This window comes from Podarcis pityusensis (assembly GCF_964106645.2).
Source record: "Podarcis pityusensis genome assembly, chromosome: 5".
Taxonomy (NCBI): domain Eukaryota; kingdom Metazoa; phylum Chordata; class Lepidosauria; order Squamata; family Lacertidae; genus Podarcis; species Podarcis pityusensis.
In genome coordinates this window covers 74,986,948-75,013,797 of record NC_138032.1, presented here as the reverse complement: position 1 = coordinate 75,013,797, position 26,850 = coordinate 74,986,948, and the positions used below count along the sequence as shown (strand labels likewise).

Sequence of the window (26,850 nt, the reverse complement as noted above, 5' to 3'; positions counted from 1 at the left end):
TTAGATTAACATCCTATTCTTTTTTATGCATTCACTCAATCCTTTACTGCTTGCACATTAACACTTCAGTTGTGACGCACAACTGATTTAACACTACTTTTCATGTGGCCCATTAGGTATCTAGCTTGATTTTCAGTATCTAAACAGCCCTTGCCATGACAATCAAAAACTATTTAAGTGTTCATTTTACAGATATTTTTGAAAGCTATTAAAAGGCCGACTGCCAACAACTTGCTATAGAAATGCTGTACCCTTCTATATTCTTCAGTAAGCTTTTCAGAACTATCTGTACTTCTGTATTTCTGTATTACATATAAAACCATTTATATATAAACCACTGGTGAATGCAATATTTAGACTCTTAAAGAAAGTATTGCCAATTGTAATTGTTTATTATCAAGATAACCCCTTTGAACTTGCACACATCTAAGGCCTTAGTTTACATAAAGTACACATCTTTAATGTGAAGATTTGCATCTGAGGCCATTCACTGAAATCAGCATCAATAAGCTCCTCTAGTCACATTGCAAATAATTTTGGCATTTTCCCCAGAAGTTTCTGCCTCCTAACATAGTATGTACCAATACTGAACTTTAAATTATCCCAAGTATATCCACAACATATAAAGAGACTTGTTTCATCATGATAAAAACAAGTGAAGAAATGAGTCTTTATCACTTGCTTATTACTCTTTTCCCCCATGTGAATCCAGATCAGGTGACCCAATCAAGCCTCATTAAACATAAACTATTTGAATGAACATACCAGTTAATATCAAACTTGAGAAGTCATAGATTGGAAGACTTTCTCTGTTATTAAAAAGGGAGATTTAATTCAGCATCCTGTGGAAGTTAATGCGTATCATCATCAAGATACTTATCAAGACACTTATCAAGCTGTTATCATTTATTTTGAAAGGGCTATCCAGACAAATAAGCATTCAGTAACTCCATTAAATGTGGTCACTTTCACAGCACTTTGTAAACAAAATTTCACCCAGACTTTGGGGGAGCCTACCAGATAAGCAGAGAGCATCTACACAGGTTCCCTATGGCAGGAGATTACATCCTGATATAGGGAGCTTGCTGGGGAGAGGTATCCCTTTCAGACTCATTCTTATTAGAATTACAGCGGTACCTCGGGTTACATATGCTTCTGGTTACAAACTCCACTAAGCCAGAAATAGTACCTTGGGTTAAGAACTTTGCTTCAGGATGAGAACAGAAATCGTGCAGCAGCGGGAGGCCCCATTAGCTAAAGTGGTGCTTCAGGTTAAGAACAGTTTCAGGTTAAGAACGGACCTCCGGAACGAATTAAGTACTTAACCCGAGGTACCACTGTACTAGGGAGCAAAAAATCATTTGTTCATTTTACTGGCATCAAAGAAGAATATTCATTTGTTCAAAGAGTATCTTGTGTCTAGTTCTAGGATCCACCAGGGACTCCTTCCTAACAGTTTGGTCACTATTCTCCAAGAAATACACAGGAAGCCAAACTTCTATAGATTCCACAAGATTGCCTCTTGATTTATAGGATAAGCTGGATGTCAAAAAGACAAACTCACCAAGTTTTCAAAATTTCAGAGCCATGTAGAATGCTACTACTATGCTTTAGAGTAAACCCTTAAGCCAAAGGTTTTCTATTGTCAGAATAGATTCAAAATGAGTGAAATGTTCCAGTATGATAGTCAGTTCTCAAATAAGTATTCAAACTTAAGAACTGAATAAAGCAAACTAATCAGCAACTTCAACTAAAGAGACAGTATTTTACCTAGCTGATGAAAGTCAGTGATTGCCTAGGAATGTCTATTCCACAATGAACTAGACCAGTTATGCTACATAACTGGTTCCCCTATGTAGTCTGGTCCCTTAGAACATACCACTATTGTCAATGTCACACAATATGTTTGTGAACAGCTTGTGTCTACAACAGACAACAGATATTGTGTTCAGTATATATTTGGCTTGACTTATAGATGCTCACAAAACTAAGCTAGTGTATTTTGCCACAGTACCTAATATTCATTATTGAAGCCCTGCATATTAAAAGCCCAGCCTTGCACCAGTACTTGTGTTGTGTCAGCTCCCATGCGTCTTCATCAGGACTGTGCTTAGTAATGTAAAATAAACATCATAGCAGCCTATTTGTCAAACTATTTTGGACAACTAAATCCTGTTAGATGTCACCTGGAGGCACTCAAGTACAGTTTTCACCTTGGCACACCGTACAAACTACATACAAAGTCAAATTTCAAAAGAAAGGCTATGGCTAATTTTCATGATCTCTGAAGCAACTCTGCTTACAGAGGCTGTAATCCTGAATCTACCATAAACCATGGAATTTTGCTAAGACTGATTAATTTCTTTCCAAGAACCAAAGCCATTTTAGACAGGCAATTCTACTTCAAATCTCTGAAAGTGCTCATTCTGATTTAGACATTATATATTTGGTCCCACACAAATAGGTTTGATTCTCTTTAATTAGAGAAAGGAAAACCATATCTAGCATTGCCCCAATGTAATGTCATTGTTGGATCCAATGAACCATTTGCGCAGCAATAACAGGACTGATGTGACTCAATGGAAGCATTCAAATGTTAGGTTTGAACAGGGCTTTGGCAACACAGTAACTAGACTTTTGACTGCAACCTCACACAAAACCAATGAAGGTGGTTCCAGCAATTCTGCCACAGAATGTAAGTACATAGCAGACCTATGCAGTACCATACGGCACCTTTTTTTGCCATGGCTTTCCTCTCAGTGCAGCATTTTATTTCCCCCCATATTACAAGTCAATGGCAACCATTCAGTGATCCGAGAGAGAATAAAGAATAAAACTTGATCCCACTTGTATGTTTTGTGACTGCTCTATGCCCTGTTTTTCTGAGTCACCCTAGATCTGGCTTTGCTATATAAAATGAGCCACTGTGGATGAGTGGTTAGAATGTCAGACTGGGACCCAGAAGACCAGAGTTCAAATCCCCACTGTGGCCATGAAGCTCACCGGGTGGCATTGGGCTACTCACTCACTGCCTCTCACTCAAATCTACCTCACATGGTTGTTGTGGGGATTGGGGTGAGAGAACCATGTACAGGTGGCGACCATTTTGCACATGTCCAACTGATGGCCAACATACATGCAGCTTTCGGGCCTGGAGGGGAGCAGAATGGGTTTATGTGTGACCACTGACATGCCAATGACCTAGAACACAATGCCTATGCAAATGGGAGTTGCTTGTATACCACTTAGAGCTCCTTGGAAGAAAAAAGGGGGGTACTGAATAGAGTAATAGAATGGACATCTAGCCCAATGGGCATCTAGTCCAAAGCACAGAAAAGCAATTTATAAATACTATAGAAAGATCATGTATAAAGGTGTGCAATATCTGAAGTCCACCATTCATCTAGCTCCACACCTCTATTCCTCACTGTACCCACACATAATGCCTTCCTTGCTTTTCATTGCTTTCACCAACTTGCCAGCATTCGAAATTCGTTAGGTGCATTTTGATGTCTCCATCATCTGGAGCTGCATGCCTGGGAATCCTTGGATCTTGACTCCTTTCACACACGAGTTCTACCCATTACATTTTATCTGCACAATCAGAATGAATTTCAGCAACCAAAAAGCCATATTGAGAAATTTGGCTTTAGGACTACCTGGCCCCAAAACGGCAACTAGGGCTATCCGTTTTGGTGATGGCAACCCTGGTTTAAGGAGCCTTTTGGCACTTAGCTTATATATCTGAGATTCTAACGCTGCAACTTACATGGGGCACCCTGTTCATTCCGAACCACGCTTCGGGCAGCCACCATCTCCAACGCCATCCTTCCGCTCAGGTGCGAATACAAAAAATCACAACCCAGCCATTCCAACAGAAGGCGGCGACGACGACACAACAACAACTGTGTGCAATAGACGTGCATGGCGGCAGCAGGCGGAGCAGAGAAGAAGGGAGCCCATTCCCTCTCCAAAACATGTGGCGAGCAAAACGAAAATAAAGACGGCTGCCACCAGGGGCCCATTGGCGTGGCTGCTGCCCAAGGACCCAGTACCGAGAAGGCCCGGCTCAGATTCCGAGATGCAATCCTGCGCGCACTCAACTCGGCAGGACCTACTTTGGAGTAGGCGCAGGATCGAGCTGTCTACCAGGGCAAAAAGCAGCAGCTCGCGCGTGGGGAAAAGCGCGCAGGCGAGAAATGGGGACGGAGGCGCGGGAAAGCCCGGAGCCCTCCCAGCTGGGCCTCCACCCGGCGCCTCGCCAGCGTTCCCACCCGGAACCCTCTCAAGGCGAGGCCCTCCCAAGCCCCACCTGAGGCGGGCCCGGCCGGCGCCTCCCCTCCGCCAACTCCCAGGTGAAGAGGCGAGCGGCGGGCCTCGCTGTGGACGGAGCGAGGGTGCCTCGCGTGGGGGGGGAGGCCAAGGGGGTCGAGCCCCGTAACGCCCTGCCCGGCCCTCCCGCACTCACGATGGTGACGCTGGCCTTGCGTAGGTCGCGGTTCTCCTCCTGCAGCGCTTTGCACTTGAGCTTGTAGGTCTCCAGCTCGATCTTGAGCACCTTGTTCTCCTGCTGCAGCGACGCCAGGCGGTTCGTCAGTTCCTCCAGCCGGAACGGCGAGATCACGATGCCGCCCGCTTTGCCGACCCCCGAGGAGCCAGGCCCCGCCGGGCAGCCGGGCAGAGACACCCCCGGACCGCCGCCGCTGCCCCCCGCGCCGTCCGTGTCGCTCTCGCTGGCGCTGTCGGCCATACCCGGCCCTGGGGAGGCGGCGGCTCCTGCTGCTGCTGCTGCTGCTGCACACACCTCAGCGCGCCTTCCTGCTCCTCTGCCCGCCTCTCGGGCAGCTGCGGCTGCCGCGGCTGTGCTGCTGCTGCTGCGAGGCACGGAGGCGGGGTCGGCGGCCGAAGCTCACCGCCTGGGCCGAGCAAGCGACGAGAGGCTGGCGCACGCTCCGTCCGCGCCGAATATGCCGCTCTCGCTCGGCTCCAAGAAGGGAGCTGCCCGCTTCCCCCGGCGGGCCCACAGCGACGCCGGCCGCGGCCTAGGGATACTGCAACGGATACAGCCAATTTCCATGGCTGCCTGGGCGGAGACAGCGCCGCCGCCGCCGCCGCCTCCCTGGGCGGAACCGCAATCTGCACGCCAAAAAAAGAAAGGCGTCGTCAATAGTCTCTAGGTAAAGCAGCGCCGCCGCTGCCTCAGGTGAGCTTCGGGCGGCACGGCCTTCAGGCCCACCAGAACTTGCAGCCCGAGTTATATTTATGAGAAAGTAAGTCGCCCACCACCACCCACCCCCGGTTGGACTGGCTTCTGAGGGAAGGTGCGCGGGGTTGCCTTGCTAGGCGCTCTCAGGCCTTGTGCACAAGCAGGTACTTCGGGGTAACTGCCCTGCCACGGGTTGCGTGACCTATGGGTTGTAAAGTTACCTCACGACTAAAGCAGAAAGCCATGGCAACATACCCAAGTTTTATTTCAGATGGCACTTTTGACACGTAAGAGCCTGGCTTGTCAAGAGTAAGCAGTGGAAATGGGTGGGGTCCCGTGTGAGGGAGAATACTTGCAGGCCGCTATGGAAAAATGAATGCACTACTACTACTACTACTATTACTATATAAGCCTCCCTTCAGACTGGGTTACCCCAGCCATTCTGGGTGGCTTCCAACAAATTAAAACACAGTAAGACATCAAACATTAAAAACTTCTTCTAAAAGCCATCAAGTTATTTGTTTCATTGACATCGGAAGGGATACACTCTTCAGCAAAATTTCCTTTCAGCTCTGCCTTCTCTACAACACAGTCCCACTCATGTTTACAGTGGAGGCATGTTTCATAAATGCACACATGGCCTCATTGAACACAGTAAAACTTCTGAGTAAACTTTGCATAAGAGCCCACTGCTAGTCTACTGCTGTGCTTGAGTTTTACGACAGGATTCGGTTATGAAAGAAACATCTAAAAAGGGGTCTCGTAGCCTGAAAGTCATGCCTTCTTTTCTTCAAGATCCCAGTCCCAGATTAGACTCCCCCATTTTTGGTTTTGAAAAAACAAATCCAGCATAGAATGCAAGCCTTTGCAGAATTAGGCATGCCTACATTTGCTCATTTGAAAGGCTTATTCTTCTTTGGTGATTACTCATAGCCGAGTAAGATTGTCTTCCATAAACACAGTTTTAACAATGAGTCCGTAAGTGAATGTGGAGTCCTGCCTTCTTACTTGTAACCAGACCCAAATTTAGATTCACCAAATCTAAGCAGCATTGTGGACTTGTTTTTTCTTAAGTTCAATTTGTTTTGTAATGCTATGACTTGATAACATCTCAATCCTTTCTAGATGTAAGGGAGAACAAGGTTGTTATCTTGGCCAAGGTTCTGCAGAGAAGGTGTGGTAGTGGGTAATATGAAAGAGCCAGTGTGGAAACTCAGATCTTGCAGCATTCCTTCCACTTAGTTCAGTGCTAAGCTCCTTGAGCACTGGCTTTTGTTTTTTATACCGCTATTTATTTATCTTTTGGTTGCTGCACACAGGGTTCTGCTATGGTGCAAATAACTTTATTTTCCCCTGGTGGTACTCTTAAATTACAGCTAGATTGTCCCCAGTCTTCTTACATCTGGGGCAGGGGGTGGTAACATGGTGCCCATAGGCATAGTGGCATTTTTGAGGTCTTCTCCTGGTGCCTTTGAAACCTCTTAGCCGACCCCCAGGCCCCACTCACTGCTCCCTCAGTTGCAAGATGGCGAGGGTGGTGTTTTTATCCCTTGAAATGTACAGAGCTGAAGGAGGAAGTTGGAAGAGCGACACCCTTTCCCACTTCCTCTTTCAGCTCTATGTGCTTTTCAAGGCTCAGTTTAATTCTTTTGGCTCTCAATTTAACCATGAACCTAGAAAGGTTGGCCCCTGATCTAAGGGGATGCTGTATGTGTGATGTGACATAATAGTGATGCAAGTTTCTCTAAACCTGCAGATGGCAGCCGGTGAAGTGGGGCAGGAGGGGTAGAGAAACTCAACAGTCTGATGAATTATTGTTGAATGTTGAGAGACCTTAGTGTTACTTGAGAAAGATGAGTAAGAGGCATGAGGCTGCTGTTTTCTGTAGCAGCCCTATGTGTCTGCTGCAGCAGCATGTTGGCTTTGTTTTAGTTACTATACAGTGGTACCTCGGGTTAAGAACTTAATTCGTTCTGGAGGTCTGTTCTTAACCTGATACTGTTCTTAACCTGAAGCACCACTTTAGCTAATGGGGCCTCCTGCTGCCGCTGCACCACCACTGCACAATTTCTGTTCTCATCCTGAAGCAAAGTTCTTAACCCGAGGAAATATTTCTGGGTTAGCAGAGTCTGTAATCTGAAGCGTATGTAACCCGAGGTACCACTGTATTATTAAGGGGCTAACTATGTGTTCCACTAAATGGTATTATTAGTGAACATGTGGGTTTTAAAAAGTTAAATTTCAGCTGTGGAGATGGCAATTTGCAGTAGAAAAAGAATGCTATGATCGGCACCAATGTCTAATGCTAATTGCTACATTCAGCAAATGGGACAATTTTTGTAGAAATCATGAATAGGGAAGAATATCATAGAACTGTAGAGTTGGAAGCTCCCACGAGGGTTATCTAATCCAACCTCCTGCAATGCAGGAATTTTTAATCCAGTGTGGGGCTTGAACCTACAACCCTGAGGTTAAATCTCCTTCCTGCTCTACTGACTGAGCCACTCAGTGTACTTATGAAAATTCCACCCCAACACTTGGGCTGCTATTTAACTTAAACATATACACACAATTGTGATTGCTGATTGTGCCATTAATGTAACATTTTAGTTATGAAATTTGTATCCTGCCCTTCCAAAGAAGCCTGGAGAAACATGAAGGTAGGCTTATGTGAGCCAGTTGGGTGTTCTCTCCTGGAGTAGGGTGCTGACTGTTGAAGAGACTCCTTTCTGCTGCTTCTTAAGGACATGAATAGTTAATAAGAAACAGGAGAAGTCAGGTGCTGGAATAGCATACACAAGCAGCCCCCTGTACATTTCACATATATGAGCAGTCTTGGGAAGTGTCTAAGCAACCCCCCCCCCCCCCCAATATTCAAATGGAAGGAGTGGTTGTTGTGCTCTGTGACCTTTGCTGTTATTTCAAAGGCAGCAACTTTCTGTTCAAATGAACTTTGTTTTTGTTTTTTTATCATCACATACCACTTGAGATGGTTGCCTGAGCAAAAGATCCTGTTTCCATGGAGGGAAAGAAAGGTGTGTCCTCTCACCGTGTTGATAAAATAACTTGTGATGCAGTTGGTGCTCCATGCAGATGCCCTTATGTAAGAACGGCCATACATATGGGTGAAATATTTTGTGCTTTGGTGCATACAAGTATCTCTGTATGCCCTATTAGTGGGATAAAATCTATTAATTAGGCATGTGCAGGAGTCAATGCTGAGGTTTTATTTTCCATTCTTCTCCATGGGAATTCTCAAGCTGGCTTTTGATGTTTCCTTATCCCCAAATGGTGATGGCTAACAAGAGTGTCTCCCATTTAAAAAAGAAATAACAGGTGGGCTTCAGATGGACATAGCACAAACATACATAGCTGAAATTATAGGATAGTCATCCCACATCCTAAGAAGTTTTGGCATATAGTAATGCTTGCCTGCCTGATTAGAGGCATCACTTGAATTTGAGGGAAGGGCAAAATAAGACAAAAAGAAACATTTGTTAAGGGTACAAAACACACATTTCGCATGAAAGTGGTGACAATTGTGATAGGGCATGTTGGCCAGTTTTTCTCTTCTTTAAGTAGCCAGCATCAGCATGAGGTCCCAATCAGTGTGATGGTATAGTGTGATAGTTTTTGTAAGATGTTGCTGTTGTTTGCTTGTCATATTTTAACACTGTGAGGCATCTTAGGAAAGTGTTAAACAGCTGCATAATGTTGAAACTGAAAAGGTACAGATAACTAATCTTATGTTCTCTGGCATATTGTGGGAGGGAGCAATGTGACAAAAAACTGTTGTGTGAAGGAGCACTTGGCTGACTTTACTTTGTGTCAGCCTTAAAATGGCAATGTCGCGTCTAGGCTCCCTAAAATGTCCCACAACGCCTGCTTTCTCAAAATGAAAATTTGGCCTCTGCAAGCTGGTTCATTGTGCTCCCCAAGTCACCTGTTCACAAAGCCCACGTAATTGGTAGTTATTCAATTATTTATGCAGCTGCTCTGGCTTTTAGCAAAAGTAGTAATTCTTGTAATGGCGGTGTATGTGGGATTTAATTATCTCTTACCATAATAGTTATTTGTTTGTTCTGCTCCACAAAGGTCTTCTCATTTAATCCTCATTTAATAGTTCTCTAATGGCATATTCTGTCATGTAGTTGCCCTGCTTCATCCTCCTAAGGATAAGAAATTAGACTTCCTGTGCACACTTATGCCCAAGAAAGCCTCATTGAGGGACGTGGGTGGCACTGTGGTCTAAACCACAGAGCCTAGGGCTTGCCGATCAGCAGGTCGCTGGTTCGAATCCCCACAATGGGGTGAGCTCCCATTGTTTGGTCCCAGCTCCTGCCCACCTAGCAGTTCGAAAGCACGTCAAAGTACAAATAGATAAATAGGTACCGCTCCGGCGGGAAGGTAAACGGTGTTTCCGTGTGCTGCTCTGGTTCGCCAGAAGCAGCTTAGTCATGCTGGCCACATGACCCGGAAGCTGTCTGTGGACAAATGTCAGCTCCCTCAGCCTATAGAGCGAGATGAGCGTGCAACCCCAGAGTTGTCCGCAACTGGACCTAACGGTCAGGGGTACCTTTACCTTTAAGACTCATTGAACTTAGGAGGACTAGCTTCCAAGTAACCAAGCATAGGATCAGCCCTCCCCCTTTAACTTTGGCATTTTGATTCATAAGCAGACAAACCTTGTAACATTCTGGGGGCAGTGGCAAGGAGACCTCCTTGAGCTGGTGTTGTATACTGACTGAGGCTGCAGTCTTACTCACCCTTACCTGGGAGCGAGGCCCGTTGCATTCAGCGGTACTTGCTTCTGAGTAGACACAGGATTGCACTGTGAGGCATTGAATACTATACTGGTGTGTGTTTAATGCAGTGATGCCCAAATTTGGCCCTCCAGCTATTTTGGGACATCATCCCTGACCACTGGTCCTGTTAGCTAGGGATGATGGGAGTTGTAGTCCCAAAACAGCTGGAGGGCCAAGTTTGGCCATCACTGGTTTAATGATTGTGAAGAATCTTGGCTGCTGACACCCCATGCATTTCAAGCACATCCCCCTGCCCAAAAGAATCCTGGGAACTGTAGTTTACTTCTCATAGAGCTACAGTCCTCAGCACTCTAAACAACCCGCAGTTCCCATGATTCTTTGTGGTGGTGGGGAACATGTTTTAAATGTATTGAGTGTTCTCAGTCAACTTCCAGAAACTTCATCCAGCATGACCAATTGTGAGGAATGATGGTAGTTCAACATCTGGAGGGCAGTAGGTTACATCTGGAGGGCACTCTCTAACTTACGAGGATTTCCACACATGCAGCTATAATCAGCTTAGAGCCTCTGTCCTTGCCACATGTGAATTTTGATACTGCAAGAGATAATAAAGAAGAGAACTTGGAATGTATATTGCAGCTACAGTAGGTTTTACATTTGCATTATAGACTCATTTAAGAAGCTTTTTAAATGCATTTTTCTCCTTAAGAGTCTCTGCTCCAATCACTGAAAGACACCCCCCCCCTTTCCCCTCTGACTTGCAATTAAATAGCTGTAAAGAGTACACTACAGATGGCATTATGGTTTTGGGAAAGCAGACAGCAGGCCCCATTTTCCTTGTAAATGCTAGCATTTTCAATTTTCAGTATTCAAATGACTCAGGAAAAATACATGCTGCATCAATAAGCTTGTTCTTCAATGAAAGAAGGCAGAAAAATAGGAACCAAAATGTCAGCAGCATTTGGAAGCTATGCTCTTAAGTGGTTTGGAGGAAATTGTGGCTTGTTACCTGAGATACGGAAACCATAGCCTGCATTTTGCCCTGCAGTGGAACTTGAGAGGAAGATGTGGGCTGCAATGCTATACCTACTGTCCTAGGAGTCAGCCCCGCTGAACTCAATAGGACTTACTTCTGAGCAGTGTTTTTTCCCCCTAAGAAAATGTTTAGTGGTGCTCTCATTTTCCTACTCATATTGAAATACTGCCCCTCAATGAGACCAAACTTAGATTCACAAAATGTTTAGGGGTATTCATCCCCCCAGAAAAAAGCACTGCTTCTGAGTAAACATGCTTAGGATTGTGCTGTTGAGTGCCTTACAAGAAGATACTTGCACTATGCTAGGTAAAAGCTAGTATTTAAATAATGCATTTAAAAAGGGAATATGTTTTGGGGAGAGGAGAGGAAGTAACAGCTTGAAACCTGAAATCTAGTATTTCCTGCAGTTATTTTTTCCTGCTTTATTTATTTACTGGCCAGGGAGTGGAAGGGGGAATAAGTGCAGTCATAGAACTTCATTTGATATAGAACCTTACAGTTGGGCAAGGGTAATTACTCAGTTTCGTAAAACAGGACAAGAGTCTTTTGAAGAGTGGAGTTCTACTTCTAGACCACTAGCTATATTATTGATTAAAGCATCTTGCTTTCTGAGCAATTGTTTTTTCACCTTTTAAAAATATTTTCTCTTAAAAGAGTAAATATGGGGAAGGTTTGGCCAACATATCAACAGTTACTAATAAAAGAGCATGGTGAGGTAAAAATAAGACCTTATGAAAAGGTTAGGAACTATTGTAACAGCTGGCTACAATATCACCAGGTATTGCATATCTTCAACCAAGATAAAAAAATAGGATTTGAACAGAAAACATCAAAATTACAAAGTGAACTACTGCAACCAAATAGGAAAATAATATCGAAAATATACAGCTTGCTCCTTGAAAGATGAGGTAATAAAAGAACCAATGATAAAATGGTCACAAGAGCTGGGCCAGACAATTCACTTAGACAGATGGGAAAGACTATGGAAAACCGATATAAATTTTACAGTGTGCTATTTGAATAAGGAAAACATAATGAAGATGTTTTACCGCTGATACCTCACCCTAGTAAAACTATCAAAGATGTACAAAAAACAATCAAATCTCTGTCGGAGATGCAAAACAGAAGTGGGGACGATGTACCAAAAGTGGTGGGGGTGCAAAGTGGTATTTTTGCTGGGTTTAGTATTGAGTGACATCCCCAAGGATAAAAGGAATATATTCCTTTACGCAACCGCAGCAGCCAGAATCGCAAGGGCAGCCAGAATCGTAGTGGCGTAAAATTGGAAAACTGATAAAATACCAGAATTATTAGAACGGAGAGCCAAACTTCTCGAATTCACGGAGATGGCAAAATTAACAGCATCAATCAGAGGCTGCTCTAATCAAAAAATTAATAAAGAGTGGGAATGTGTTAAGAAATACATGAAAAAAGTTGGTGCTGAAGCTTAAAAATTAATATGCAAAAGTTTAAAAGGTGCAAGGAGATAGGATAATATACTAAGGATGGAATAACAAATAAAATGAGTAACGCAACAATAACAAAAATAATAGTAGGCAAAGAAGATCCCACACAGGTGGAGGGAAGTACTGGGTTGTGGGGGAGGGAGGGAGGGAGGCATTAATTGAAATTGTTAAAGATTGGTATAGGATTTAAGAGACTTAAAATAAGGAATTAAAATAAGGAAAGCAGAAAGTAATAGCAGAAAATATAGAAAGCAGAAAAAATAGAAAAAAGTATTTTCTCTTTATTATGAAGTCCCTTTTTCTTTTTTGCAAGGTGCCTGTATTTTCAACTGTTACACAGTAGGTGGAAATCCAGCAGGGTATGCTTCTCAACATAAAGTTGCAGACATGAAAAACCATTCACCTGCTGAATTTCTGCCTGCCATGTAGCTGTTTAAAGCACAATAACCCTCTCCCCAAAAGGTGGGAACCCCCCCCCCAAGGAGTGATAGAAACTTGCTTTTATAAAAGAAATACATGAAGGTTCCAATAGACATGATAGATTTCTTTTTCACTAGGAGCAAAATTCTGCCACTCATTGTACTGTCATAGTCATATTGATTCCTGTATCTTTTACAGAGAAGCTGAAGCAACACCAACAATCAGCAAGACGTCTGCCTTCTCCCCTTGTTGTGTCACATAAGAGTAAGGTATGTAACTCTTCATTGCTGGAGGGATAAGCTTAGATGTTGCTGCTCTGGCTGATTGTAATACCTGTGAGGATCCTAGCACTGCTGTTGAAATGACTGGGATATGCTGTAGGCCTTGAATAACCTCCATTGCTGTTGCTTGTTCTTTATCTGGCTAGGCATGCTGGTTGATTGTAACATAAAAGGCACGTAGGCAGGTCCACTGAACCTTCTCTAGCATTCTTGACTGTGTCCCAGGAGTGGGATGCGAGGACTGTAGGAGGCATTTCCCCCAGTAATATTTTAGTTTGTTATAATGAATGCTGATGTACATTGGCACAGTATCAGGAAAGTATATTCCTGAGCAGAGAGTTTGTGGAATGGTTTGAATCGTTTGATTCTAGTGTTTGTATTGTATACAGTACCTGGATGGCTCTGGCAATATGTAACATGTTATTTCACTTGTTAAAAGGGAAAGTCGCAAACCATATGTACTGGCCACATTTAAAGCAGGTTTGGAGAAAGCTAGTTAGTGGGCATTTCTTGCATTTGAAGTGTAAGCTGGGCTGAGGTGCTTTTTGATTCTAAGATACAGCTGCAACATATAGAACATAATAATTTCCATGCCCCGCAGCAAAAATAACTAAATCCTGGTGGAGACATATATTAATTTTAGTGTTAGAGATTGCCTTTATAAAAGTATTTCCACATAAATGCTCAGAACTCTCAGTGCTCACAGCACTTGTTAGGAAAGCATCTTCAGTCAGTCGTTATAGATGTACAGTGTGGATTTGGAGATTGCTGGAGTAATTTTATGTCGCTGCAATTTACCTTTCAATTGTAGCACCAAGATGTTTGGGGATAATTTTCTTAGTTTTCCAAGTGTTTTTGTTGCCAACGGCCAACACTTTCTTGATTGCTCTTTCTTTGACTTTTGTACAAAATACACACCTTGCAAAAGAACTCCAGACACGGGGAAACGTTGAAGATAGTATGACCAATTAGCATTATTATACAGCTTAAAAAAAACCCACCACCAACCTGTGATTCATTGCATTTATATTACCCTCTTTGCTATAGGGACCAGGACTGGAACTAGTCATGTTTGGAGATGTCTAGCTGCCACCAAAAATAGCATCCTGACATTTTTTTGTCCTCTGTGCCCTGGTAATGTCTGCTACTGTGAAACCCATGTCACAATTTCTGGGTGCTGTGGTGATCTCCACCACATTCCACTTGGGCTGCCCTTTATGATGACTGGTAGTGCACTGATGTTACATTGTATGCTTTGTTGTATTATGCTGTGTACACCCTCTTTGTTTATCTGCATCCAGTCAGTGCTTTTTTCGGGGAGTTCTCAAGGGTACATAGTACCAGCAGCTTTTTTTCTAGAAGAAAAGCACTGCATCCAATGACCTCCCATTGCTAGTTTGGGAAGGTGTACACACAACATTAGCTACAATCTATTTCTATCCTGTCATTTCCTATGAAATACTGTGTTTTGATGCATTTTCCCACAAACTGTATTTGATCTAAATTGATAAAAAGAAAGGCCTAGCTGCATCTTAAGCTGGTAATGTGTACACAGCCATAAATCTCTGGGGGAGACAGGATTTTGCTACATGCCTGCTGTCTTGACTAGTTCCAGACTAGTGCACTATTGCCACCCAAGTTACCTACAAAAATAAATGGACAATTTTTTATATGTGGGGAGATAAAGCAAATGCTTTATATTGTATAAATAACTAAAGTGATAATTAGTGTAGTTCAGCTCAGAAATAATACTTTTCAACAGAGATAGTTCACACATGCAGTTATTTAAGTCCTCGTGTACTAATTAAATCTAGAGAACAAGTGATGAATATTCATGAGTAGAATTAATCCATGAGTAGAATTAATACTTTTAAAGAGAGATAACAGTATGCTACTATGTTAATAGAATTTAAGTATTTATGATTACAATCCAGTGGTGGTACTACACACCTACGTGCTGTGGAAAATAGTCCTGAAAAGTTGCAAATGGCTCAGTCGTACTAAATGAGCATTGATCATTTGCCTTATATTCTATTTTCGGACTCTTATCTGTGTTGATTGCAAGCTACAAGTTGCTGGTTGGAAGCCCAAAGTTGTGCAGCATTTTTTTTTTATTCTTCTGGAGTTTTAAGTTCCAAATCAATATAATATGAGGATATTTATCATCATAATGACTGTTCTGGAGTACCCCAAGGATGAGCTAAGAACCTGAACACTGATTAAAAGACATAAGGGATCAACACTCCCCTCTGAGGACAATGATGGACAGAGTGGAGGAAGCTGAAGCTGTGAGCCAAGCACTTAGAGAAGCCCTGTGAGGATGTTTTATTTGCACATTTGTTTATTTGCCTATCCAACATATGGCTGGTGCATAACCTGGAGTAATGGTTCTTACTAGAAATGGTACAAGAAACACCACTTGTATCTGAAAGTGTTCCACATGTGAGAGAAAGGCAAAATACCTATTCTTCCAGTGCATCTAGTGAAATGCACTCAGCAAAGAACTGATGGTTGATGTTCTCCATGCATCATTTTCAATCTGCTACTATAATCTTCCACTTTTCTGCAAGGGAGTTTGCCCATGTCTTCTCTTCATTGCTTTGCTACTGAAGGCAGGAGACAGGTTCCATCATAAGGCGAGCCACTATGACATCAGCAGCCCAACCTGACATCAGTAGCCAATAGCATTCACTGCACAGGAATGAAAGATGGGAAGCAGGGGTGAGACCCTGAGCTAAAGGGATGACATGGAAGCAAGCAGTGTATGGAGGGAAGGTGATGAAGTCAAGGAGGAATGCAAGCAGTAAGTCTGGGAAAGAAGGTGTGGAAGAAGAAAAGCTTAAGGAGACAGAAGCTGGATCAGGAGAAGCTTGAAGGCTTACAAAATGAGAAGAAGCCAATATCAGAGAAAGAGAAGAGGTGGCAGGAGTTCGAGGGAAGATGTGAAATAATGCAGCAGGCAGAGGAGGCATGAAGGCAAAGAGATGGGAGGGACCCAGAGAAGAGAAGGTAGGGCAATGCCACTTGGGAGCAGGAAAACTTGGGCATACAGTCTCTCTTTGTAACCACATTTTCAACATGCGCCACTCCCACCATTTCCACAGGAGTATGAATAAATACCACAATATACCTATAAGTGAAGAGTTTTAACACAATTTATTTTATGCTTAAATAATCAACTAGATCATCCAGTGTTTGTGTTTTCTTCATACATATTTAATTAGAGCTATTATCAATGAAACCTGTTTTCATATGAAGATAATTAACAAATTAAAGTATTTCACCAAAAACCCAAATAAAAATGCCCTTTAAAACACAGCAGCCTTAGCAACCTAATATTACACTGCTAGAATGATTACAGATGATTGGCTTACTTAAAGATTCTACATCTTAGAGCCAGTACACAATACAGTAATATTTTTACAGCGTGCTGCCAGTCTGTTAGCTAAGAATTTCTCTTCATTTCTTTTTTTTTTTTAAATATCCCAAACTTGTGCTGACAAGAGCACCAACCCACTTCTAAAAGCTGCAAGCATATTCCCCCTGGTATAAAGCAAGAACAGATAGCACCCCCCTCCCTATAATGCAACTACTGTATATGTTATGGTTTCTTTAAATTTCAGGTCGTTTCCATTGAAAAAATTGGCAACAGCAACAAATATTAGATGAAGGGCTTTGTGTTTACAGGTAAAGGGCACACTCCGCCAAGCACTGCTGCTGTGTAACCAGCCTTCGTTTTCAGTGGCGGTTGTGCTGGAGCCCACTGCAAGCCCCATTTAAATGCCCGGGGGGTGGGAGGGGCCTTAGCAGCTGTGCTTGGTTGATTGCACCCCCCAGAGTTTTATTTGTCACATTGCGGCCTAGTGTTTGCAAAACTGGAAAAGATTTCATCAAAATAAGGTGAATCGCATGCATCAAAATATTAGTACTCTGAAGAAAAAAAATGTTTTTTTCACAGAACTACAGAATTCCTCATTTTAGGAATCATTAAATTTGCAGCAGATTTTAAAGATTTTTTTAAAATCAAGCTAGCGTTTTGCATATACAAACATTATAATCGCTAAATATACAAGAATCTGTGAAGATACACCCAGAATACCCCTGCAGGTGTAGCCGTTTGAGACACTGATTTCTGTTCAACATGAATGCAATATTCCGTTTGTGAGCTAAGAATTATCAACATTTATTCTACTTCTCCTTAGAATTTATACAGTGTTATTTATTTACAGTGAAACTATTGATGTTAGTTATTTTTTTCCTTAAAAAAAGAGAAAAAAACGAAAGAGTATTTTATTACCCTGACAGTTTGGGTCCAAGAAAAATAAGGCGAGCTGTTGTGGATTTTAGTAAATTTTAGTGTCTTTCTGTGGTTTAAACCATTTTTTCAGTGTCGTTACATCCCCTCATCCTACAGGAATTTCTTTTTTCAGATGACATCAAATTGCTTCAACGAAGCTGTTCCAGTGTGGGAATCTTGTATATACACTGCATCGTTCTCCATTGCACACTCTCCAATGCTGTGAATGAAAGTGAATTTCCATGCTCTTGTAGAACTGGCTCATGCTAAATTAAATTTTTTTTTGTTCGTCGCATAAAATCCATGCGGTTAATGTGTGGAAGCAGCAAACACACACACACACACGCTTTATCAGTGACTTGAAAATTCCTGTTGATTTTTTCCCCCATTTCCTTGAGTTTCTCTCTAGAATACTGGCAGTAAAAGCGTACACAGTCTTGAGACAGAAGGGAGAGGGGTGAGGGAAGAAGAAGAAAAAAACAGTACCAATATCAGAAATCTACCTTTCAAAAGCACCTAATATTTCAGTCCTAAAGATTCCTTTGGCATAAGCAGTAATGACATATCTTTGCAATAGCGGCTTAAGTGTATGTTTTTGTGGTGTTGGCCTGCACAGGCCACCCTAAGCATGTCTTTGTGTAGAAAGGGGCGTGCTGGTGCAACATTTGATAACTTGGCATAATCACATTAAAGTTATGGTACCTGAAAGATCGTCACACTCCTTTTATTCATAAATTATCACTATGCTCTGCAAGAGAGGGCCTCCTTCAGGTACCATCTCATCAAAAGTTCTGTTCCATGCAATACAGGAATCAGACCATTACTGTGGTGGCACCTGCCCTTTTGGTACTCCCACAATTTAAAAGATAGGCACCATCTCTAGTGTATTTCCGTTGGCTAGCAAATACTTTCCTTTTTCAGCAAGCCTTTTAAGTAGAGATTTTTGTCCCAGTCTGTGTCTCTCTTATCTCTCCCAATCTGAAACTCTCTTAACATATGCCATTGTTGCTGGCGTGCCTCTTTATTGCTTCCTAAGACTCCATTTTTGCTCAGAGTATTAAGAGTAGAATGTCTGTGTAGCAAACTGACCATTTGCTGTTTGTATGTTATGAATACGTCGTCTTCTCCACATGCCGGACTTCCTTCTTCGTCTTCATCTTATAACCTTCTCCCTGCTTTAATGGAAAGGTATACATTCAGAAATCAGATGCCGAGGTTGCTATCAAACTGATTTCTAGCAGGTCCCATGCAGCTGGAATGGGACAAGTAAGAAGCTGTTAAATCTGAGCACTTCAGAGACACACAAACCACAGCTCTGTAGCCAGTCTACTAAGCTGCAAAAACACAAGCTTTCAGTACCATCTGAGTACAGGAAACATAGCCTTAAAATGTTATGAATTGTATGCTAGACTGGGATACTGCCGCAGTTCAGTGATTATCAGGAAATATCACAGGTCTACTTCCCTTAAAGCAATTTTGAATTTTGAATGTTTCACCCCTCTTGAAAAACCAGATTCCCAGATTTCCCTTTCTGGGCATCCCAAGTTAGCAGATCCTTTGGAAACGAAGCTCACTGCTCTTAAGAGAGTTCATAACAGCTCAGCTTCAACTGAAGTAGATTAGTAATGGAGAAAATGTCATGAAAGGGAGGAAGAGGAAAGCCAGTAAAAGTATTTGCTAAAGTGAAACACATCTGCAACAAAATCTAAAAGCTGACACACAGTGCAGATCTCCTGTCTTTTGCCACTGAAAGACAATACCCAAAGGTGCAGAGTACTGTTGAAGGAATTATTGGTATTAATGAAAAAATGTGGTCTCTAAAAAGCATAGGTCTGATACAGAAGAACCAGAATTTTCACAAGTTGCTTTTTCTAAAAATTGTGAGATGCAAGTGATGGTCTCAGCCTACTCTCCCTTCTAACTACATAATGGTGTTCCATGATGCTGAACCTGGTACTCAGTTGGACAAGGAAAACCATGGTTAGACAATCCCATTTCCTCCTCATTAATGCCTGTCATTCTCCCTGTGTTGTTTTTTTAAATTTAATTCATTGAGAGTATTCCATTCTCCTGATGTAGAAATACATTTTTCTCACATTTTTTCCTTTTAAATTGGCAAACCAACTTTTGCCTGCAGATGGAACATAGCCCTACTGGCAAAGGATTGGCAGCATCAAAACATTTTGTTAGAAGAAAGTTGTGCTTTTGACAGGGTAACCAAGTAAACCGTTAGGTTAGGTCATTAACTTGTGCTGGACAGTTTTAATGGGGGGGGGGCAGTCTGTGAATTAAGGGCACACTTGTTTATTTTTTGATGCTGTTTTGCTTCTGGGATGTTGCTGTAATTGAGAATGGCTTTAGCCTTTCTTTTTTTAAAAGAAAGCAACCTTCCCTTTTTAGGATAAGCAATACCTTTTGTTTATTAAATAGCATGGTATCGTCTTTCAACTTCTCAAAAAGGACAAGTGCTTAAGTCTGGGTATTGTGCAAACTTGCCTTAAATGTAATTCATTAATTGGTTTAAAAAACAGGTGATTAATCAAGACTTTCCCTAGGGCCTTTTTAAAAAATAGGAACTCAAAGATCATTAGAAAAGCTGACTTCAATTTGGACCTTAATAGGGGAAAATTTAGAAGAAGAAGAATCGCTTGGTGCTAAAAAAGTAAAAAACCAAAACAAAATCCCTCCACAAATCTGACATTGTTTTAGTCTGTAATCCAAACGTCAAGGATAAGAAACCTCCCTGATAGCTTTCAATTCTCTTCAGTATCGGGCATTGTGGATAGTGGTCAGGATTGAGGGCAGCTATAGTCCAGAAACATCTAGAGGGCTACAGGCTTCCCATTGCTGGTTCTTGTTTCATGCTTGCACCGTTGGCTACCTGCAGTGCAATCCTAGCATAACATTTCCTGGAAAGTCACTCCTACTATGTCCACTGGAGGTGGGGACTACTCCCAGGTAGGTTTCCACAGGATTCCAGCCTGTGCCACAGAAAGCTCTTTTACAGCAAAAGACCACAAAGTTAGCCCCCCCCCTCCAGTTTGCTCTGTGTCAGCCTCTGTCAAGCTAGTAAAAGAAACTGGAGGAGGTGGTAGGAGATGGGAGTGGCAAAGTGTGTTCAGGCTCAGACTCTGCCATTTCAAATGGCTGTATTAAAAACCACTCCTAATGCTAACGTTTCCTACTAGAATATCAAAATGAAATACATTTCTCTCAAGAATCTGAAGGCACTGAATGAAAAACCAAAGAACCCTGCCAGCACACAACACACTATTTGTGAGACTTCGCCTTTTCTGAGTTCAAATGCACAGCTTGTCAAAAGCACAGGCACTCTTGCTTTGCATTGCTTTAATGTTAAACTGCAAGCAGTCTTTAGCATTTAGAGAACCAACACAGCCCTTATTTGCTATTCCTGCATACACACGCTGGTTACCATGTCACCAGGTTTTTTCTCATGTGGGATAACAACACGCCTTAACACTTTCCGGGTAACCTGTAGGGAAGCAATATGGAAAAAAACAAAAATCGATACTTTTTCCACCCGACTCTGAATGGACAAAGCTAATGTAAAAAGAGTCAACAGAGAGAGGGAGAGGGAGAAAAGAATGAAAATGCAAGGTGGGATTACTTTTCGGGTGACGAGGTTGCCTTCTTCATCAGTAAACTGTTCTTCTGTAACAGATTCACCAGGAATGTTTTTTGCCTCCTCACCCTAAAGAATGTGTTACAATATTAGCCAGTCACCCATATTCCCAAATATTGGCTATTCAACACCACTCTGAGCAATAAAATCATGCCATGTTGGGTTTTACTTGTCCGAAACAGCAGCTACTGATGTCCACATGGTAGTGTCACATTTTAAAAGTCTTCTTAAACTTAGACAGAAGCCATCTGTGATGGGCTGTCATTGGAAAGAGAGTTTGCCTGTAGTGGAAGTACTCTGTGTACATGCACAGGCCTATCTTGATCCGTGCCATGCTATGAAGGAACACCAAAAAAATGGGATTTGTTAGATAAATCCCACCCATCAGTGGAAGCCCTGTGCAAGGGCTTTTGCTTGTGCAACAGGGCTTTCAGTCCTTTCCCCAGCACCCCGCAAAATTCGCTTGTGGGAGTCAGGAAAACCCCCAGAACAATATGTAGGGGTGTTTCGTTCTGTTTGGCAAGCTGAAATGCTTGCGCTGATAGAATATTTGTAGTAGCGTGGTGTTTACTTCTACTCAGAGGATTCCCCCCCCCCCTGAAAATAATGATTTTCCTTTCTTGCAGACTATTCCAGCAGACAAAAACTAAGGTTCCATCTACCCCCATGATTCTTTTTAACTTCATATTTTGAATAGTCCTTCCCTTACACTATAGGGGTTTTTTTATAAGTCATACCAGAAATGCTGATTAGTCATTGATGGCCAGGTAATAAATTACAGAAACAAGCAAATTAGTGTGTTAAAAAAGTCAATTCTGGCATGCAGAAATAGTTCATCTTGGACTATATCACTTAATACTGCAGTTGCTGTTATTATGCTTGACTACTCTTTGTGTTTGAATCTTAACTGTTATGAAAAGCTGGAACAAAAAATTGGGAAAGCAGGTTAGGGTAAAATCATTTTCTCTGATATGCTAACTTTAAACATTCAGAGAGGGTTTTTTTAAACGACAACAACAAAAACCAACCAACCATGAGATAACAGTCCAACACATGCATTCTGAAGTGGAACAGCCCCTAGGAAGCAGACCACATGTTCAGAAGCTGAATCTCTGCATCCTAGGGAGCTGCTCTTTGAAGAAGAAAGCGAAAGAGCCCTGCAACACATGTAGGTCTTTCTGATTGACTCTTGTTGTGTCTTCCTCCCTTTTAGATGAACTAATTTCTCACGGCATGAACTTTCCCAGGCAACTGCTTCTACCAGTAGTGTAGCTAGGTAATCTCAGGCCCTGGGCTTCATGGTCTTACCCTACTTTCCTCTTTAGATGGCTATGTGTATTGGCTCAGTTGTGAAGCACACAACTAACATTCCTCACCCCCCACAACAATGCTTATTTATTAATAAGCACAATTTTGCTGTAGAAAATGATAATATATTTTACAGTAAACAGAATAAAGTGAGCATCTTTTTTAAAAATAGAAAGATGCTGTGGTGACCTGGCATGCCTGTGCTGGCCCAGCTGCTGACACCAGGCCTGTTAGCCTGTCATTTCGGACTCTATAGGGTGGGTGGGTGCTGTGCTGCAGTGCCTTTGATTTTGGCCCTGAAGTCTAGCCCTCTGCATCACTGCCAGGTGCCTGGTAGGAGCAGACAGACACTACAGTGTCTGCTTTCGGATAGATATTTAAGTGTTAGTCAAGAATGTGCATGAATTGCATAAATTACTGAGGAGCAAAAAGAGAAGAGAAGAAAGATGTTGGGGGGGAGCATGCATATTTTTCTGCCTCCCTCCAAGATCCCAGAAATTTTGCCAGTGGTGGCAAAACAGGGGAATAAACCTAAGCTAGACATATTATGTAATTAAAGTAGGTATGAGCCCATCAGATGCAAATAACTCCCTAGCTAGTCATCTATTTATTATTCACATTTATAACCTACCCTTCTCCGCAGGGGAGCCCAGGATTGCTCAAAATAATAAAAATTACATAAAAGGTTTTTTTAAAAAAACAAAACTATAACTTATTGCAGACAGCAGCTAAAACCAGCCAATTGATCATCAGATGAGGGAGTAGGGATAACCCTTCCCCCACAGCTGATTGTATGGATCAGCTCATGGAGGGGGGCTGTGGGTCTTGCACATGTGTGTGGTTTGTGGATGTGCAAGTGTGTGGGGTCACACCTGCCACTGGCATACAGCCCCCAGAGTGTTTCTTAGCCAATGGGGAATGCCATCTTTGGGTTGAAGAAGGCTAACCACCCCTGATTTAGACTGTTCAGAAGAATGCTATTAAAAACAAAAACTGCAAGAACATAGGATCCTGCTAGATCAGGCCAACAGTCCAACATCTTGTTCTCACAGTAACCAACCAGATCCCTGTAGGAAGCCCACAAGTGGGATCAGAGCACAAGAGCGCTCTCCCTGTGCTTTCCAGCAAGTGTTATTCATAAGCAATACTACCTCAGATCGTGGAGGCAGAGAATACCCATCATGACTAGTAGCCATCAGTAGCTTTGTCCTCTATGAATTTGTTCAATCCTCTTTTGAAGCCATCCAACTTGGTGGCCACCACTACCTCCTGTGGGAGGAGTTCCATAGTTGTGTGAAGTACTTTCTTTTATCTGTCCCAAATCTTCCAACATTCAGCTTCAAAATTAGAATTAATATATCTTTCACAGTTGTTACTAGCCAAGCTATAATGGTCATATTGCAAAACTGCTGTTGATCTAGTTTGTAATTTCACTAAGCGGCATTTGTGTATATTTAGTCAAAGTGCACCTATAGAGGCAAAGTCATGCTGCACACAGTGGGATTACCAAAGGATACCCATCGTGCAATTTGGTTGTTTTCCACCACAAGTCTTAAGATTATACAAGGGGCAGCCATCAGTTATGAAATACATACCACACCAACAGAAGGAGTATAATGTGAACACTATTAGTACTGCAGTCCAAGCCCAACTCCATGCCAGTGGGAACTACAGTCATGCGATACCTTCAGAATCAAACGTCGCCGATAAACCCTTGTAGTGATTCTCTGTTCTTCATCTGAGCTTGAATCACTCTGAATCTCAATGTCACTGTCACTGTCACTCTCACTATACTCCTGATAAATGCAGTTTTTAGTACATTTTACCAGCTCATTTAAAAGACAAACATGAATCTGAGCAGGAATAGAGGGGGAAAATGGTTATACCCAACATTAGTTCATCCTGAATAATACCATAGGGGGGAATGTCGGCAATCTTGCTTTCAGGGTAGGTAATATTTCAGTTAGGAGCATTTTGCCATGTCCACAAGTGAGGTAGGCATTCTGCATGCAGAGCTGCCTTAAAAATATTTCAAAATACATCACAGTTTTGTACAGGTATAGCCTGGCATAGCCATAAATGCTTGGCAGGCTACATGCAAACCATACTTTACTGACAGGGAGGCACACCCTTGGGAATATGTACTCCCTTCCCACTTCCGGTGCACATTTCCCCCTCTTGTCCCTTGTTGATCTCAAGTGTGGTTTTATATTACATCAGCAAACCATTGATTGTATATCAGGGGTTGGGCACAAGACCAGGGTTTCAAATTCTGGTTAAGTGGAGACTCTTGTTTAGGAATGTTCAGGGCTACAGGGAAGGAGGAAGGGCATGGGAAGGCTCTTGTGACTGGCTCCTCATTTGCAAACCACGGTTTGCAGAAGCAATACAAAAAGCCAAAAGACTGAAGATTATTAGCAGAAATAATTCTATGATTCTAAGTAGAAGCCCACAAGGAACTTGCGACACAGGGTAGAGAAGAGAGTAAAGAGCATTTTAATTTTTTTGCCTTCCATCTGCTCCCACGGCTGTCTCAACTGACTGGCAAGAGGATCCTGGAGAGCTTGGCACCACAACCCTAGTCCTTTATGTAGGCTTCCTCAGAGTCCTCTCTTATGCTGAGTCTATGGACCTGGGTGGCCAGCAGGACTCATGGGGTGCTGGCTTCATGTCTAGAGGGTTTTCCTGATGGGGCACTAGACCTCTGAGGTCCCTTGACCAGACTCCAAAATAGGTTTGGGGCTGAGCAAGAGCCTTGACTCCATCACAGAGCTTCCTTCATTGACCTAACTTTCGGTAGCTGCATGCTTCTCTCCACTGCCAACAGTGAGCAGCATGCACACACATTCCTTGGTTCAGAAAGATTTATTGAGAGTTGGGGTTTTTTTTCAACCCTTTTGGGGGCAAATGCCAGATTCTCAGAAGGGACCCTTTGCAGTTTTTTGAGCAGGCTCAAAATCACCCCCATCATTTCTTCCTGCTCCCTCACCACAATCCAGACAAAAAAGTTGCTTCTCTGCTTTCATTTCAAGGAAAGCTTAAACCTGGGTTTAAGCGAGGCTTTTAAAGTGGCTGATGAGAGGGATGGAGTTTGCGTAAGAGAGGGGAGATCACCAAACTCTGTTGCTCTCTAAACTGAAGTTTCAGCACTGCATGGTTGGCCCTAGCTGGGAAGTTTTTGGGAGAAATATAAAAGGGAAGCCACAGAGGGAAGTTCATTCTATATTCACAATGCTTTAGCTGAATTAAGAATGAAAACTCCCACACAAAGTAAGGCGGATGGCATTTATACCTTTTGTTCGGACGATGTTGCTCCTTCCTCTTCCTGGGCTTTTGGTCTCAGCTTGCTGTCATCGGAAGTATTCCAGCTCGTCTTTTTCATGCTGACAGGCACAGAGGTTTTAGGTGTATCGACTGCTGGCTTGCTTGCCTCTTGCAAAGATTTCTGATGCGACGTTAATGAGATGGTTTGCTGCTCAGTTCGGAGAGAACTTTGCATTTTTGGTTTCACAGTTTCCTTGTCGCTCTGTTTTCCTAGGCTCTTTGCAGACTCCTGAACGAAAGGCTTAGTCTTTGCTTCTGTTGTAGATTCTGAGTAGCTTCCATTGGTTTCCAACTTTCCTGCTTCTCCTTTGAGATATGAGGTAATAGAATCTCTACACTGGTCAGGGCTACAAGAGACAAAGCAAACATGATCAAGCACTGGAAAATAGATAAGTGTTAATTTATGTGTTGTACTTCTGTCCCACCCTTCCTCGTCCAAGGAGTTCAGGGTGACATATATGGCTAAATATTTTCTTCACAAAAAACCTGTGAGGCCGGTTAGGCTGAGAATGAGAATATGCACCAAAGGCTCAATATCTACCAATGAGCTTCAATGGCTCAGAGAAAATTTGATGCTGCTCTGAAGGCAAAGGAAGCTCTGCTGTTTTGGTTTCTCAAACAAAGAGCAGAATAAAGTTTGTTTGTGTGTTTAACGCACAATTCAGACTAGAGCTTTCCATTAAGTACAGTGGGAGGGAGTATAACTCTGCAATAAATTTGGCATGCAAAATGTCCCAGGTTTAGTCACTTATAATTCCTCTTAAAAGGATTTCAGTAAGCAGGTGTAGGAAAAGCATTTGCCCCCAAGACCTTGCATGGTAGCTGCCAACAGTGTGCTCGATTGTTAATAGCATAAGGAAGATTCATATATCCACATGCCAGTATGGCTAATTAGCATTTTACCAGTGCTGGTTTTGATCTTTTAGCCCTAGCTTATTTCAGGAAGCATATCCCCTTACATAATTTCCCTCCCTACCCAGAGTATTGAGATCAGCTAACAAGACCCTCCTAAAAGTATAATCACCTTTGGATTTTGCATTAGCATTCAATGCAAATGCAAAAAGAGCAGGGTCAGGGTTTTTTTGTCACTGCTCTGGGACTTC

General features: G+C 42.5%; 3 protein-coding genes across 58 annotated transcripts in view; 1 reads left to right on the top strand and 2 right to left on the bottom strand.

The window, feature by feature from the left end:
• The window catches only part of CCDC6 (coiled-coil domain containing 6), a 33,879-nt gene extending 28,990 nt beyond the window's left edge, over window positions 1–4,889 (bottom strand). The window contains exon 1 of the mRNA XM_081005027.1: window positions 4,469–4,889. Within this exon, the coding sequence (XP_080861153.1) occupies window positions 4,469–4,750 (282 nt within the window). The 5' untranslated portion in view covers window positions 4,751–4,889. The remainder of the gene's footprint in view (window positions 1–4,468) is intronic.
• The window catches only part of LOC308476903 (uncharacterized protein), a 70,045-nt gene continuing 46,047 nt past the window's right edge, over window positions 2,853–26,850 (top strand). For 9 of the 19 annotated variants that reach the window (XR_013986148.1, XR_013986149.1, XR_013986150.1 and 6 more), the window contains exons 1-2: window positions 2,853–4,355; window positions 13,093–13,163. Coding sequence is in view for 4 of the 19 variants with exons in the window: in XM_081005073.1 (XP_080861199.1) it covers window positions 3,770–4,355; window positions 13,093–13,163 (657 nt within the window). In the remaining 15 variants the exon portion in view is untranslated. Of the gene's footprint in view, window positions 4,356–5,062; window positions 5,271–5,315; window positions 5,371–7,040; window positions 8,242–8,431; window positions 8,935–10,508; window positions 10,617–13,092; window positions 13,164–15,872; window positions 16,185–26,850 lie in introns of those variants that run through there. The other 10 variants (XR_013986152.1, XR_013986153.1, XR_013986159.1 and 7 more) reach the window with 8 other exon arrangements.
• The window catches only part of ANK3 (ankyrin 3), a 393,167-nt gene continuing 382,629 nt past the window's right edge, over window positions 16,313–26,850 (bottom strand). For 26 of the 38 annotated variants that reach the window (XM_081004830.1, XM_081004842.1, XM_081004817.1 and 23 more), the window contains 6 exons: window positions 25,716–26,094; window positions 24,109–24,276; window positions 21,101–21,184; window positions 20,906–20,965; window positions 18,562–18,647; window positions 16,313–17,908 (listed from right to left, as the gene is read on the bottom strand). In XM_081004830.1, the coding sequence (XP_080860956.1) occupies window positions 18,579–18,647; window positions 20,906–20,965; window positions 21,101–21,184; window positions 24,109–24,276; window positions 25,716–26,094 (760 nt within the window). In that variant the 3' untranslated portion in view covers window positions 16,313–17,908; window positions 18,562–18,578. Of the gene's footprint in view, window positions 17,909–18,472; window positions 18,648–20,905; window positions 20,966–21,100; window positions 21,185–24,108; window positions 24,277–25,715; window positions 26,095–26,850 lie in introns of those variants that run through there. The other 12 variants (XM_081004824.1, XM_081004823.1, XM_081004839.1 and 9 more) reach the window with 6 other exon arrangements.